Source organism: Anomaloglossus baeobatrachus, chromosome 10 (assembly GCF_048569485.1).
Source record: "Anomaloglossus baeobatrachus isolate aAnoBae1 chromosome 10, aAnoBae1.hap1, whole genome shotgun sequence".
NCBI lineage: Eukaryota > Metazoa > Chordata > Amphibia > Anura > Aromobatidae > Anomaloglossus > Anomaloglossus baeobatrachus.
The window spans coordinates 27,959,631-27,974,914 of record NC_134362.1 but is presented as its reverse complement, the minus strand read 5'-3'; the positions used below and the strand labels follow the sequence as shown (position 1 = coordinate 27,974,914).

General features: G+C 51.5%; 1 protein-coding gene across 2 annotated transcripts in view; it reads left to right on the top strand.

The window, feature by feature from the left end:
• HPS5 (HPS5 biogenesis of lysosomal organelles complex 2 subunit 2) overlaps positions 1 to 15,284 on the top strand; it is a 58,911-nt gene that overhangs the window by 24,683 nt on the left and 18,944 nt on the right. For both annotated transcript variants that reach the window (XM_075326954.1, XM_075326955.1), the window contains exons 12-18: positions 650 to 809; positions 1,077 to 1,200; positions 2,353 to 2,499; positions 8,903 to 8,983; positions 10,473 to 10,966; positions 11,271 to 11,391; positions 11,507 to 11,662. In XM_075326954.1, coding sequence (XP_075183069.1) covers positions 650 to 809; positions 1,077 to 1,200; positions 2,353 to 2,499; positions 8,903 to 8,983; positions 10,473 to 10,966; positions 11,271 to 11,391; positions 11,507 to 11,662 — 1,283 coding nt within the window. The remainder of the gene's footprint in view (positions 1 to 649; positions 810 to 1,076; positions 1,201 to 2,352; positions 2,500 to 8,902; positions 8,984 to 10,472; positions 10,967 to 11,270; positions 11,392 to 11,506; positions 11,663 to 15,284) is intronic.

Sequence of the window (15,284 nt, the reverse complement as noted above, 5' to 3'; positions counted from 1 at the left end):
ATGGTTACCCAATACACAGCCCGGCCCCGTACCAGAGAACAGCAAGTCCCAGGAGACCGGCAATGGAACGGAAGGTAAGGTGAGCATATAATATGTGCGTGTGCGTGCGTGCATGTGTGTTTGCGTGAGTTTGTGCGTGTATGGAATGACAGAATAGGGGACCAGGATGGGACATTTAACAAGTTGTGGAACGAATTGTCTGCATTGCAATGATTTCCTATGGGAAATCTTGCTTTGCTGAATGAGTAACTTGGTTAACAAGCATAGTCCCAGAATGCATTGTTCTCGTTAACCAAGGTTCCACTAATATATATATATATATATATATATATATATATATATATATATATATATATATATATATATATATATATATATATATATATATATATATATATATATATATATATATATATATATATATATATATATGTGTGTGTATATATATATCTGTGTGTGTGTGTGTGTGTGTGTGTGTGTATATATATATATATATATAATATAAATAAATATATATATATATATATATATATATATATATATAAGCAATGTAGGATGCTTGCAGAGATTGGGTACCAGATATTGATCACTTTGGTATTGAGTTAATGGTGATCTCATATTGTGTGTGTTGTTTTTTTCTTCTTCGCAGGAGAGTTTTAATGTGCTGGATTGTGGAATCTATCGGGTCATCAGTCGCAGGAACAGTCAGTCTGATGAAGACTCTGGATCTCTGCACAGTCAGACGCTATCGGAGGACGAGCGGCTGCGGGAGCTTTCTGTGCACCCGGATGAAGAACAGGCCGAGCTTGGTAACTTGTGTAGTGATGTATAATATACCCTGCTGATGGGGGGGGGGGGGGGGGCAATGCTGGTGTCTAGTAACAGCCAGCAGAACTTTTGAATGCAGCTCTGGATGTGACTGGGGTATGAAATGTAATGTAACTTAATATCTGTGCTTGCCGCTATGCCCCTGTTTAACATGAATATTACTATCATCAGTTTTTGATTCTCGCTCATATTTATTTTATTTCACTTATTTTGACTTTTTATTTTGCTCTGCACGTTCTGCTCATCAGACACCGTTTCGCATGCCTCAGTGAATGTGGACAGCGATCGGACCGAGTCCCACCTACCATTTAACATCTCATTACCATTCCGCTCCACCTCACCCCTTGTGTCTCTTCAAGCAGTAAAAGAAAGGTAAAGCAGGGGTTACTCTCATCAAAGACCATTCATACACAATATTACATCTGGTCTCAAAGTCAATAATGCACTGGCCTACAAAATTTTACATTTTGGGGTTAAATACATGAAATAGGTACAGTACTTCTCGTTTTATAAGACTCACTGGATTATAAGACGCACCCCAAATTTAGAGCTAAGAAAAAGGTAAAAAAAAGAAAATAAATAAATATGGGGTCTGTTTTATAATTTGGTATCTTAACGGAGGGGGGGGGGGCAGCAGCGGTGGTAGAGCGGGTTCACAGGAGGTAGTGGTGGAGCAGGTCAATGCTGCGGGCAGTGCAGAGGGAGGCCAAGATGTGTGTGGCGCTGTGCTGTGGCAGCGGGCACTGCTGCGTGCTGGGGCTCCTTTGTGCTGGTGCTCACTGTGGGCAGAGAGGCACTGGCCATTCTGAAGATGTCGGCTGTGCGGGCTTCAAAGAATTGGCGACCGGCGTTTGCACAGCTGAGAGCTTGAGCCGAGAGCTCCATCTGCGCGTGTGCCGACTCTGGGCGCCATTATTTGAAGAACTTACCGCTGACATCTTCAGAATGGCCCACCATCCACAGAGACCAGCGCCTGCAGCACAGCATTATCCTTCCTCCTGTGACTCTTCTCCACCACCCACCGGTAAGCTACATTCGGATTTTAAGACACCCCCCCCCCCCCCACATTTAATCCGAAAAATACGTTAACTTGTCCCCTGATTCCAAATCTGCTTTCAGATGCAGATCGTGATATCAGCTTAATGTAGAGGTCATTGAGCTGACATCTCGGGCTGCGCAAGCGTTGTCCCCACGTCATTTTATTGAAGACCTTTAGACCACCCACAAAATCACTGTGCACGCGCTGCCCACCCCAATCATGGTGTTGTGCGGGATGTAAAAATGAAGGCAGGTCACTGATTGATCCGTGGACCTGTAGAAGAAAGAGGAGGAGGAGGCGGCGGCGTAGGAGCAGGGAAGACCCTACCCCCCCCCCCCCCCCGTCCCCTCTCCCGATCCGATGCATAGATGACATCATCACTAGTAACCAAAGATCGGATTAGGTCTAATGTTGTGTATTTAATTTATCTTTTTTGTGTTTTTACATAACCTAATCTCCACTTTCCACATTTGTTTTGATCCCAGCGTTTCCAGTTTTGTTAGAAAAACCACAGAGAAAATTGGGACCCTCCATATGAGTCCAGAAATACGGAGGAAGCAGGAACCGTCAGAAGAGCGTCCCCTAGAGATGCCTGCTAATGGCGTGACCGAGCCGGAGGAGGAGAGGCCCGAGTGAGTCCATGATGGAGGTTTGGGGGGATTTTAGTGGGAGGAAAGGTTTGTCAGTTATTTTAAACCTAATCAATAAATGTTTTAGCTTCCTCTTGGGGGTGATGTGTTCTCTTAGGTAGACACTGGACTTACCAATTTCTGCAAAGTCATGGAACGTTTTCGGTCCATTGCAGTTTATTCGGTGTCTATCATTAAAGACTAGAAATTTGCAAATAAATTCACAGGACCCTGTCCGGTAGCCGCGGTCACTGATGTGGCTGCTGGACCAGGTTACTGTGAATTTATTCGCTAATCTTTATTAAAGACCAGAGTTGTTTTTTCTTTGTCGCTCTATTGGGAGACCCAGACAATTGGGTGTATAGCTACTGCCTCCGGAGGCCACACAAAGTATTACACTTAAAAGTGTAAGGCCCCTCCCCTACTGCCTATACACCCCCCGTGGGATCACGGGTTCCTCAGTTTTCATGCTTTGTGCGAAGGAGGCTAACATCCACGCATAGCTCCACTGTTTAGTCAGCAGCAGCTGCTGACTTTGTCGGATGGAAGAAAAGAGGGCCCATACTAGGGCCCCCAGCATGCTCCCTTCTCACCCCACTTTTGTCGGAGGTGTTTGTTAAAGTTGAGGTACCCATTGCGGGTACGGAGGCTGGAGCCCACATGCTGTTTTCCTTCCCCATCCCCTTAGGGCTCTGGGTGAAGTGGGATCCTATCGGTCTCCAGGCACAGGAGACCGTGCTCCGTCCACAGCCCTGGGGATCTGCTGGACATGGAGCTGAGTATCGTCAGGGACAGGGCCCTGCTACATTAAGGTACTCTGTGTCCCCGTACAAATCGCGCACACACACACCAGCATTGCTGGGTGTGTTAGTGCGCCGGGGGCAGCAGCGCGGCGCGCTTGTGCTATACTCACTGCAGCTTGCTGAGTGAGTTTATGTGTTAGGAACTACCGCGCCGGCCGCTGATGGCGGTTTTTACGGCGGCAGCGCTGCGGCGCGGCTGGGACTTGTGGTGCGCCGGGGACTTCCGCGCTGGCCGCGCTTATAAATCGAGTCCCCGGCTTTTGCGGCCTAGTTCCGTTTCGTTCCCGCCCCCAGGCCTGCCAGTCAGGGGAAGGGCGGGACGCTGTGCTGAACGTCAGCGCCGAGGGCTGGAGTCTGCTTAGCATACTCTAACCCCCCTCACTGGGCACAGTGGGACGCCAGTTTCCCGCACTTTGTCTGGGGCACGCCCACGGCCCGCCCCTCTTCACAGGACGCTGGCAGCCATTCCTGTTTGCAGTCTCAGTGCAGAAGGGAGACAAGCTCTGGGAGACCCAGACACGGGATTCTGGCGACCACACACCCGCTTGGAGCGGGCGGTAAGCGGCACCTCGGGTGCTGACACCACTTGTGCCGAAGTGTTCATTTGTACTTTATGCTTGTATTCTATACATTGCACTGTACGGTCGCTATTCTTGGCTATATACCCTCCTAGATTGCTAGACAACATGTCGTCCGCAAAAAGCAAGGGGGCCAAGACACAGGCTTTCTATGCTACCTGTACCGCATGTGCGGCTGTTCTACCGGCTGGTGCCACTGACCCCCATTGTGTGCAATGTTCGGCCCCTGTGGCACTTGCTCAGCCGGGGCCTCTGCTAGAGGTGGCCCAAGGAGAACCACCTGTGAACACTGTCCAGGTGACAGGGACGGAGTTTGCAGTTTTTGCTGATAGATTGTCTGTGACTATGACTAAAATCCTTGAGACTTTGCAGTCCAGACCGGTACCTCAGACCATGGGCACTGTTGATTCAATGCTCCCTGGCCCCCCTCATTTGGAACAAATCCGTGCTCCGGGGTGGTCCCATGCATCCCGGGGTGATGGCTCTGACACGGACGACAGTCCCAGACAGCCTAAGCGAGCTCGCTATGAGCGACCCTCGACTTCATCACACTGGTCAGGGTCCCAGCAAGAGGACTCTCTATATGATGAGGCAGAGGTAGCTGATCAGGATTCTGATCCTGAGACCGCTCTTAATCTGGATACACCTGATGGGGACGCCATAGTGAATGATCTCATAGCGTCCATCAATAAAATGTTGGATATTTCTCCCTCAGCTCCTCCAGTGGAGGAGTCAGCTTCACAGCAGGAGAAATTCCATTTCAGGTATCCCAAGCGTAAATTGAGTACTTTTCTGGACCACTCTGACTTTAGAGAGTCAGTCCAGAAACACCACGCTTATCCGGATAAGCGTTTCTCCAAACGTCTTAAGGATACACGTTATCCCTTTCCCCCTAAGGTGGTCAAGAGCTGGACCCAGTGTCCAAAGGTGGATCCCCCAATCTCCAGGCTTGCGGCTAGATCCATAGTGGCAGTGGAAGATGGGGCTTCGCTTAAAGATGCCACTGACAGACAGATGGAACTCTGGTTGAAATCCATCTATGAAGCTATCGGCGCGTCGTTTGCTCCAGCATTCGCAGCTGTATGGGCACTCCAAGCTATTTCAGCTGGTCTTGCGCAGGTTGACACTGTCACACGTTCATCTGTTCCGCAAGTAGCGTCCTTAACCTCTCAAATGTCTGCATTTGCGTCTTACGCTATTAATGCTGTCCTGGACTCTACGAGCCGTACGGCAGTGGCGTCCGCCAACTCCGTGGTTTTACGCAGAGCCTTGTGGTTAAGGGAATGGAAGGCAGATTCTGCTTCCAAGAAGTGCTTAACCAGTTTGCCATTTTCTGGTGACCGACTGTTTGGTGAGAGATTGGATGAAATCATTAAACAGTCCAAGGGTAAGGATTCATCCTTACCTCAGCCCAGACCAAATAAACCCCAACAGAGAAGGGGACAGTCGAGGTTCCGGTCCTTTCGAGGCTCGGGCAGGTCCCAATTCTCCTCGTCCAAAAGGACTCAAAAGGATCAGAGGAGCTCAGATTCTTGGCGGGCTCAGTCACGCCCAAAGAAAGCAGCCGGAGGAACCGCTACCAAGGCGGCTTCCTCATGACTTTCGGCCTCCTCTCTCCGCATCCTCGGTCGGTGGCAGGCTCTCCCGCTTTGGCGACATTTGGCTGCCACATGTCAAAGACCGTTGGGTGAGAGACATTCTGTCTCACGGGTACAGGATAGAGTTCAGTTCTCGTCCTCCAACTCGATTCTTCAGAACTTCTCCGCCTCCCGACCGAGCCGATGCTCTTCTGCAGGCGGTGTGCTCTTTAAAGGCAGAAGGAGTGGTGATCCCTGTTCCTCTTCAGGAGCAAGGTCACGGTTTTTACTCCAATTTGTTTGTGGTACCAAAAAAGGACTGGTCTTTCCGTCCTGTTCTGGACCTAAAACTGCTCAACAAGCATGTGAAAACCAGGCGGTTCCGGATGGAATCCCTCCGCTCCGTCATCGCCTCAATGTCTCAAGGAGATTTCCTAGCATCAATAGACATCAAAGATGCTTATCTCCACGTGCCGATTGCTCCAGAGCACCAGCGTTTTCTACGCTTCGTTATAGGAGACGAACACCTTCAGTTCGTAGCCCTGCCTTTCGGTCTGGCGACAGCCCCAAGGGTCTTCACCAAGGTCATGGCAGCAGTAGTAGCAGTCCTGCACTCTCAGGGTCACTCTGTGATCCCTTACTTGGACGATCTACTTGTCAAGGCACCCTCTCAAGAGGCATGCCAACACAGCCTGAACGTTGCGCTGGAGACTCTCCAGAGTTTCGGGTGGATCATCAACTTTGCAAAGTCAAATCTGACCCCAACCCAATCAATAACATACCTTGGCATGGAGTTTCATACTCTCTCAGCGATAGTGATGCTTCCGCTGGACAAACAGCGTTCACTACAGACAGGGGTGCAATCTCTCCTTCAGGGCCAGTCGCACCCCTTGAGACGCCTCATGCACTTCTTGGGGAAGATGGTGGCAGCAATGGAGGCAGTCCCTTTCGCGCAGTTTCATCTGCGTCCACTACAATGGGACATTCTCCGCCAATGGGACGGGAAGTCGACGTCCCTAGACAGGAACGTCTCCCTTTCTCAGGCGGCCAAGGATTCTCTTCAGTGGTGGCTTCTTCCCACCTCATTGTCAATAGGAAAGTCTTTCCTACCCCCATCCTGGGCGGTGGTCACAACGGACGCGAGTCTATCAGGGTGGGGAGCAGTTTTTCTCCACCACAGGGCTCAAGGTACGTGGACTCAGCAAGAGTCCACCCTTCAGATCAATGTTCTGGAAATCAGAGCAGTGTATCTTGCCCTACAAGCCTTCCAGCAGTGGCTGGAAGGCAAGCAGATCCGAATTCAGTCGGACAACTCCACAGCGGTGGCATACATCAACCACCAAGGAGGGACACGCAGTCGGCAAGCCTTTCAGGAAGTCCGGCGGATTCTGACGTGGGTGGAAGACACGGCATCCACCATATCCGCAGTTCACATCCCGGGCGTAGAAAACTGGGAAGCAGACTTCCTCAGTCGCCAGGGTATGGACGCAGGGGAATGGTCTCTTCACCCGGACATGTTTCAGGAGATCTGTCGCCGCTGGGGGATGCCGGACGTCGACCTAATGGCGTCCCGGCACAACAACAAGGTCCCGGCTTTCATGGCACGGTCTCACGATCACCGAGCTCTGGCGGCGGACGCCTTAGTTCAAGATTGGTCGCAGTTCCGGCTACCGTATGTGTTTCCACCTCTGGCACTGTTGCCCAGAGTGCTACGCAAGATCAGGTCCGACTGCCGCCGCGCCATCCTCGTCGCTCCAGACTGGCCGAGGAGGTCGTGGTACCCGGATCTGTGGCATCTCACGGTAGGCCAACCGTGGGCACTACCAGACCGACCAGACTTGCTGTCTCAAGGGCCGTTTTTCCATCTGAATTCTGCGGCCCTGAACCTGACTGTGTGGCCATTGAGTCCTGGATCCTAGCGTCTTCAGGATTATCTCAAGAGGTCATTGCCACCATGAGACAGGCTAGGAAACCATCCTCCGCCAAGATCTACCACAGGACGTGGAAGATATTCTTATCTTGGTGCTCTGCTCAGGGAGTTTCTCCCTGGCCATTTGCATTGCCTACTTTTCTTTCCTTCCTGCAATCCGGTTTGGAAAAAGGTTTGTCGCTCGGCTCCCTTAAAGGACAAGTCTCAGCGCTATCTGTATTTTTTCAGAAGCGCCTAGCACGGCTCCCTCAGGTACGCACGTTCCTGCAAGGGGTTTGTCATATCGTCCCTCCTTACAAGCGGCCGTTAGAGCCCTGGGATCTGAACAAGGTTCTAATTGCTCTCCAGAAGCCGCCTTTCGAGCCTATGAGGGATGTTTCCCTGTCTCGCTTTTCACAGAAAGTGGCCTTTCTAGTAGCGGTCACGTCTCTTCGGAGAGTGTCCGAGCTAGCAGCGCTGTCATGCAAATCTCCCTTCCTGGTGTTTCACCAGGACAAGGTGGTTCTGCGCCCGATTCCGGAGTTTCTCCCTAAGGTGGTATCCCCCTTTCATCTCAATCAGGATATCTCCTTACCTTCTTTGTGTCCTCGTCCAGTTCATCAATGTGAAAAGGATTTGCATATGTTGGATCTGGTGAGAGCACTCAGACTCTACATTTCCCGCACGGCGCCCCTGCGCCGCTCGGATGCACTCTTCGTCCTTGTCGCTGGCCAGCGTAAAGGGTCGCAAGCTTCAAAATCCACCCTGGCTCGGTGGATCAAGGAACCAATTCTGGAAGCCTACCGATTTGCGGGGCTTCCGGTTCCCTCAGGGCTGAGAGCCCATTCTACCAGAGCCGTGGGTGCGTCCTGGGCATTACGGCACCAGGCCACGGCTCAGCAGGTGTGCCAGGCGGCTACCTGGTCGAGTCTGCACACTTTTACCAAGCATTATCAGGTGCATACCTATGCTTCGGCGGACGCCAGCCTAGGTAGACAAGTCCTTCAGGCGGCGATTGCCCACCTGTAGAAAAGGGTCGTTTTTACGGCCCTATCATGAGGTATTATTTTACCCACCCAGGGATTGCTTTTGGACATCCCAATTGTCTGGGTCTCCCAATAGAGCGACAAAGAAGAAGGGAATTTTGTTTACTTACCGTAAATTCCTTTTCTTCTAGCTCTAATTGGGAGACCCAGCACCCGCCCCTGTTTTTTTGTATACACATGTTGTTCAAGTTGAATGGTTTCAGTTCTCCGATATTCCTTCGGATTGAATTTACTTAAACCAGTTTATTGGCTTTCCTCCTTCTTGCTTTTGCACTAAAACTGAGGAACCCGTGATCCCACGGGGGGGTGTATAGGCAGAAGGGGAGGGGCCTTACACTTTTAAGTGTAATACTTTGTGTGGCCTCCGGAGGCAGTAGCTATACACCCAATTGTCTGGGTCTCCCAATTAGAGCTAGAAGAAAAGGAATTTACGGTAAGTAAACAAAATTCCCTTCTTTGTTTTGTTTGTTTTTTTTAATCTTGCACATTACAGGGTGGATCTCCTGCAGCCTCCTGAGCCCTCGGTAGAAGAAATCCTATTAGATGAGCTGAAATCTGCAACTTCAGAGGCCCTGTAAGTAATGAATGTGCACATTTATAACTAGGATAGAAGAATTGTTAATTTTTCTTGTATTTTTGAATTTGGTGGAAATTTGGTATAAGCAGATGAATTCATAGGACGTACAGTGTGTAACAACAACCAGCGGAGAACGATGAGGGTTACTTATTAGTGCTGGAGAATTATTTAAAGATTTAATTTACTCATATTACACTTTCTTAATTGAATTGATCCATGTAAGTGCAGTCACTGTGTACATTCATTACATTACTGATCCTGAGTTACATCCTGTATTATATACTCCAGAGCTGCACTCACTATTCTGCTGGTGCAGTCACTGTGTACATACATTACATTACTTACCCTGTACTGATCCTGAGTTACATCCTGTATTATATACTCCAGAGCTGCACTCACTATTCTGCTGGTGCAGTCACTGTGTACATACATTACATTACTTACCCTATACTGATCCTGAGTTACACCCTGTCTTATACTCCAGAGCTGCACTCACTATTCTGCTGGTGCAGTCACTGTATACATACATTACATTACTGATCCTGAGTTACCTCCTGTATTCTACTCCAGAGCTGCACTCACTATTCTGCTGGTGCAGTCACTGTGTACATATATTACATTACTCATCCTGTACTGATCCTGAGTTACTTCCTGTATTATACTCCAGAGCTGCACTCACTATTCTGCTGGTGCAGTCACTGTGTACATACATTACTGATCCTGAGTTACATCCTGTATTATCCTCTGGAGCTGCACTCACTATTCTGCTGGTGTAGTCACTGTGTACATAAATTACATTACTGATCCTGTACTGATCCTGACTTACCTCCTGTATTATACTCCAGAGCTGCACTCACTATTCTTCTGGTTTAGTCATTGTGTACATGCGTTACTTATCCTGTACTGATCCTGAGTTACCTCCTGTATTCTACTCCAGAGCTGCACTCACTATTCTGCTGGTGCAGTCACTGTGTACATACATTGCATTACTGATCCTGACTTACATCCTGTATTATACTCCAGAGCTGTACTCACTATTCTGCTGGTGCGGTCACTGTGTACATACATTACTGATCCTGAGTTACATCCTGTATTATATTCCAGAGCTGCACTCACTATTCTGCTGGTGCAGTCACTGTGTACATACATTACATTACTGATCCTGTACTGATCCTGAGTTACCTCCTATATTATACTCCAGAGCTGCACTCACTATTCTGCTGGTGCAGTCACTGGGTACATGCATTACATTACTGATCCTGAGTTAGCTCCTGTATTATACGCCAGAGCTGCACTCACTATTCTGCAGAGTAGTAATCTCCCAGCATTCTCTGACTTTTGTTTGTTTTCCTCTATACTATACCCAGTGTTATGGCAGATTTAGGGTACTGACCATTTCCATTGACAACGATTACGTCTAATGAACCTGATCCCCAAAATACTTAGTGATTTTTTTCATATTTTTTTTTCTACTTTTCTTTCGTAGACTTAAAATCCACGATCCTGAGGTCTTGTTTGATCGGGAAGTCATGAGGAAGATCTTAAGCGTTTGGCTTGGGCACCTTGACAAAGCTTTTTGCCCCCAAGATAGTCCCAAACTGTGCCCGAGGGAGCCTTCTCCGGGTGTCCTACAATCTTGTGGAGAAGAAGGTTCCCTCTATATGGACCCCACAGATGAACCAGAGCGGCTGGAGGAGAAGACCATGGTCCATCCTCAGTCAGGGGACCAGTTATGTTTCCGAGTTGACGCTCCTTTTCTTCTGGAAGAGTCCTTACACCGGGACGTGTCTCAGCTCGCCATGTTGTGCCTGGAGTTCAGAGTGTTTAGCACTGAGGCTCCTTCAGAGCTGGACTCCTGCACTTGTCACTTCATACACAAGTACTTTTTCCTTCTTGACCTTAAGAGGTTAAAGCGCTGCATTGTCCTAAATTATGAAGATACCCCGGGGGTCTGGAGCACCTACGTAGAGGGGCTAAAAGGTAATAGATGGTTTAACTGAAAACTATAATTCTGTGCAAAAAGTTAAAAGTTATGGCTCCTGAGAGAGTCATAACTTAGTAGCTTCAAGTTTGGCTTCTAAGTACCATATTGCTTTTTGGCATTGGTTCCCCCTCCCTTAAAATATCCTTATTCAATTAAATACCACGCAGATTAAGACTGGAGATGGGGGAAAGCCTGTGCTGTACAGTGCACTGCCTCTCCATGCCACACAGACTTGTTTTAGATTCTTCCAAAGTATCGTTTTCTGGAGAATTTCTAGAAATCCTTTTGTTTTGTTTTCAGAGCTGTCCAGTTCAGGACCGGAGGCAGAGGCCATAAAAAATGGTGATCTGGCGAGAGCAATACAAGTGTTAACTAATATGGAGCCCTGGGACAGCCCTTTACTACTGGCGCACGTGTCCAGGTATTTCCTAATAATTCTGGAATATCGGATGTCACATTAGAGAATTTACACCATACATATAATCTATATGGACACATTTTTAATCTCGGCTGATGTCATTTTTTTTGTCCATCAGGATCTATGAAAAGTTTGGTGAAGCAGCAGCGAGAGCGCTCATCAAGTTTTACCCGTCAGTGTTGCCCACGGACGTCGTACGGATCTGCAGGAATAATCCGGGGCACTTCTTGGCGTATCTGGATAATCTCATCAAGTCAAAACCCGAGGAGCAGAGGTAGAAAGGAAATATATTAAGTTGTTTTGTATCAGTCACATGCGTTACTTGACGCATGTGACTGATGCGCTGTTCAACGCTGTACAACGGATGACAAAGAACAGAATTCTTTGTCGGATTCCGTTGTGTGCGGGGGGTGGAGTTCGGGGAGGGGGGGAGGAGCCGAGCGGGGCCGTGGCACTGAGGACGTCAGTGCCGCAGGGACTGCAGGACAGGTGAGTGTGTGTGTGTGTGTGTGTGTGTGTGTGTGTGTGTGTATACACATGCTGAATGCGGGAGGGGGCGGGGGGCGGGGCCAGGCGCTGAGGATGTCAGTGGCAGTGCTGCGGTCTGCATGGCTGGGGACAGGTGAGTGTATGTGTGAGTGAGTGTATGTATGTATGTATGTATGTATGTGCACATGCAGAGTGCGGGAGGGGGCGGAGCCGAGCGGGGGGCGGGGCCATGCGAGGGTGTCAGTGGCAGTGCTTGTCTGCATGGCTGGGGACAGAGGTGTGTGTGTGTGTGTGTGTGTGTGTGTACATACATGTGCGGGAGGGGGCGGGGCCGAGCGGGGAAGTGTCTGCCTCCCTGCACACGTAACCAGACTAAATATCGGGTAGCAAAGCACCCGATGTTTACCTTGGTTACCCGATATTTACCTTGGTTACGGGCCTACACCGCTTAGCGCTGGCTCCTTGCACCGTAACCAGGGTAAATATCGGGTAACCAACCAAAGCTGGTGACGTGTGCAGGGAGCCAGAGAGCATGCGTAGCGAAATCCGACGGATCTTGCTGCTCAAAAAACATTACATGCTGCGTTCCTCCCGCCCGGCGGTCAGTCGTTCCACGACTGATCAGTCGGGCGGAGGGTGCAACGCAGCATCATCAGTCACAATCCGCTGCTCATACAAGTCTATGGGAGCAACGGAATCCGCGAAACGGATTCCATTGTTTACAAGAGCAGCGGATTGTGACTGATACATTTTAGCGGAAATGTGAACTTAGCCTTAGGGCGGTTGTCCCAACTCAAGAAAGGGGCTCTAAAATTTGAAGCAGTTGTCGCAATTGCACCATTGATTTCCTATTGCAGAACCTGTGGTACAGCCGTGGCTACGGGCACGGCCGTGGTTGGCCAGTGGCTACGGGGACGGCCGTGGTTGGCCAGTGGCTACGGGGACGGCCGTGGTTGGCCAGTGGCTACGGGGACGGCCGTGGTTGGCCAGTGGCTACGGGGACGGCCGTGGTTGGCCAGTGGCTACGGGGACGGCCGTGGTTGGCCAGTGGCTACGGGGACGGCCGTGGTTGGCCAGTGGCTACGGGGACGGCCGTGGTTGGCCAGTGGCTACGGGGACGGCCGTGGTTGGCCAGTGGCTACTGGGACGGCCGTGGTTTGGCCAGTGCCTACGGGGACGGCCGTGGTTTGGCCAGTGCCTACGGGGACGGCCGTGGTTTGGCCAGTGCCTACGGGGACGGCCGTGGTTTGGCCAGTGCCTACGGGGACGGCCGTGGTTTGGCCAGTGCCTACGGGGACGGCCGTGGTTTGGCCAGTGCCTACGGGGACGGCCGTGGTTTGGCCAGTGCCTACGGGGACGGCCGTGGTTTGGCCAGTGCCTACGGGGACGGCCGTGGTTTGGCCAGTGCTTACGGGGACGGCCGTGGTTTGGCCAGTGCCTACGGGGACGGCCGTGGTTTGGCCAGTGCCTACGGGGACGGCCGTGGTTTGGCCAGTGCCTACGGGGACGGCCGTGGTTTGGCCAGTGCCTACGGGGACGGCCGTGGTTTGGCCAGTGCCTACGGGGACGGCCGTGGTTGGCCAGTGGCTACGGGGACGGCCGTGGTTGGCCAGTGGCTACTGGGACGGCCGTGGTTTGGCCAGTGCCTACGGGGACGGCCGTGGTTTGGCCAGTGCCTACGGGGACGGCCGTGGTTTGGCCAGTGCCTACGGGGACGGCCGTGGTTTGGCCAGTGCCTACGGGGACGGCCGTGGTTTGGCCAGTGCCTACGGGGACGGCCGTCGTTTGGCCAGTGCCTACGGGGACGGCCGTGGTTTGGCCAGTGCCTACGGGGACGGCCGTGGTTTGGCCAGTGCTTACGGGGACGGCCGTGGTTTGGCCAGTGCCTACGGGGACGGCCGTGGTTTGGCCAGTGCCTACGGGGACGGCCGTGGTTTGGCCAGTGCCTACGGGGACGGCCGTGGTTTGGCCAGTGCCTACGGGGACGGCCGTGGTTTGGCCAGTGCCTACGGGGACGGCCGTGGTTTGGCCAGTGCCTACGGGGACGGCCGTGGTTAGCTGGTGGCAATAATCTCCTTTGTCCGGCGATCCCATAGACAGTGAATGGAGTGGGGGCCAAGGTGCACGAGCACAGTCACCACTCTATCCTTACGGGTGTTTAGGACCCTGGGACCCTCAGCAATAAGCGACCTGCCATAAGTCGTGTGGATACAGTATGACTTGTCAAGCTTAGAAAACTGCTAATAGTAATTTTTCTTCAGCGCTCTATTGGGAGACCCAGACGATTGGGGTATAGCTACTGCCCTCTGGAGGCCACACAAAGCACTACATTAAAAGTGCAAGGCCCCTCCCCCTCTGGCTATACCCCCCCGTGGTATCACGGGTTCTCCAGTTTTAGCTTTGTGTGCGAAGGAGGTCAGACATTCCATGCATAGCTCCACAGATTTTAGTCAGCAGTAGCTGCTGACTATGTCGGATGGAAGAAAAGAGGACACATATAGTGTTCCCAGCATGCTCCCTTCTCACCCCTGGATGGTGTTGTAAGGTTGAGGTACCTATTGCTGGTACAGGGCTGGAGCCTGACATGCTGTTTTCCTTCCACATCCCCTTGTAGGGCTCTGTGGAAGTGGGATCCTGCCGGCCTCTCAGCTCTGATGCCGGGCTCCATCCACAGACCCATTAGAACCTGATGGATTCGGAGCAGGAGTACGATCAGGGACTGGCCCTGCATCATACAGGTACTCTGTGTCCCCGGCAGGCACAGACACACTCCGGGCTGGCTGGGTGTTATAGTGCGCCGGGGACCGCAACGTGGAGTTCGTGTCCCTACAGATTACTGGGGGATTGTTTGTGTTTGGGAACGCAGCGCCGACCCCCTCTGGACCGGGCGGCGCTGCTGTGACTTGTGGTGCGCCGGGGATCCGCCGTCCGCGCTTTTACGGCGGCGGCGGTTATAACTTTAGTCCCCGGCTTTTTGGGCCTAGGACGCCGGCAGCTCCGTTTCGTTCCCGCCCCCACCCTGTCATTCAGGGTAGGGGAGAGACGCTGTTCGCAAGCAGCGACGAGGGCTGGAGCCTGATTTACATGCTCCAGCCCTCTCACTTGGCACAGAGGGAAGCAGGCTTCCCGCTCTTGGCCAGGAACGCCCAGGGCCCGCCCCCCTTCCTCTCTCGAGACGCCGGCAGCCATTACATGCATGCCTGGCTGGAGGAAGGACGCAAGGCTCTGGGAGACCTGGACTAGGGGCTATCTGGCGACCACACACCCGCTTTTTAAGCGGGCGGTAAGCGATTTTTCTGTGCTGGTCCCTCTAGTGCCTCACTGTGTATCAGTGTACTGGATACAGTTATATAGATATTGTATTTCTTGCACTGTGAGGTGCGCTTCTGGCTGCATATCCCAGATCG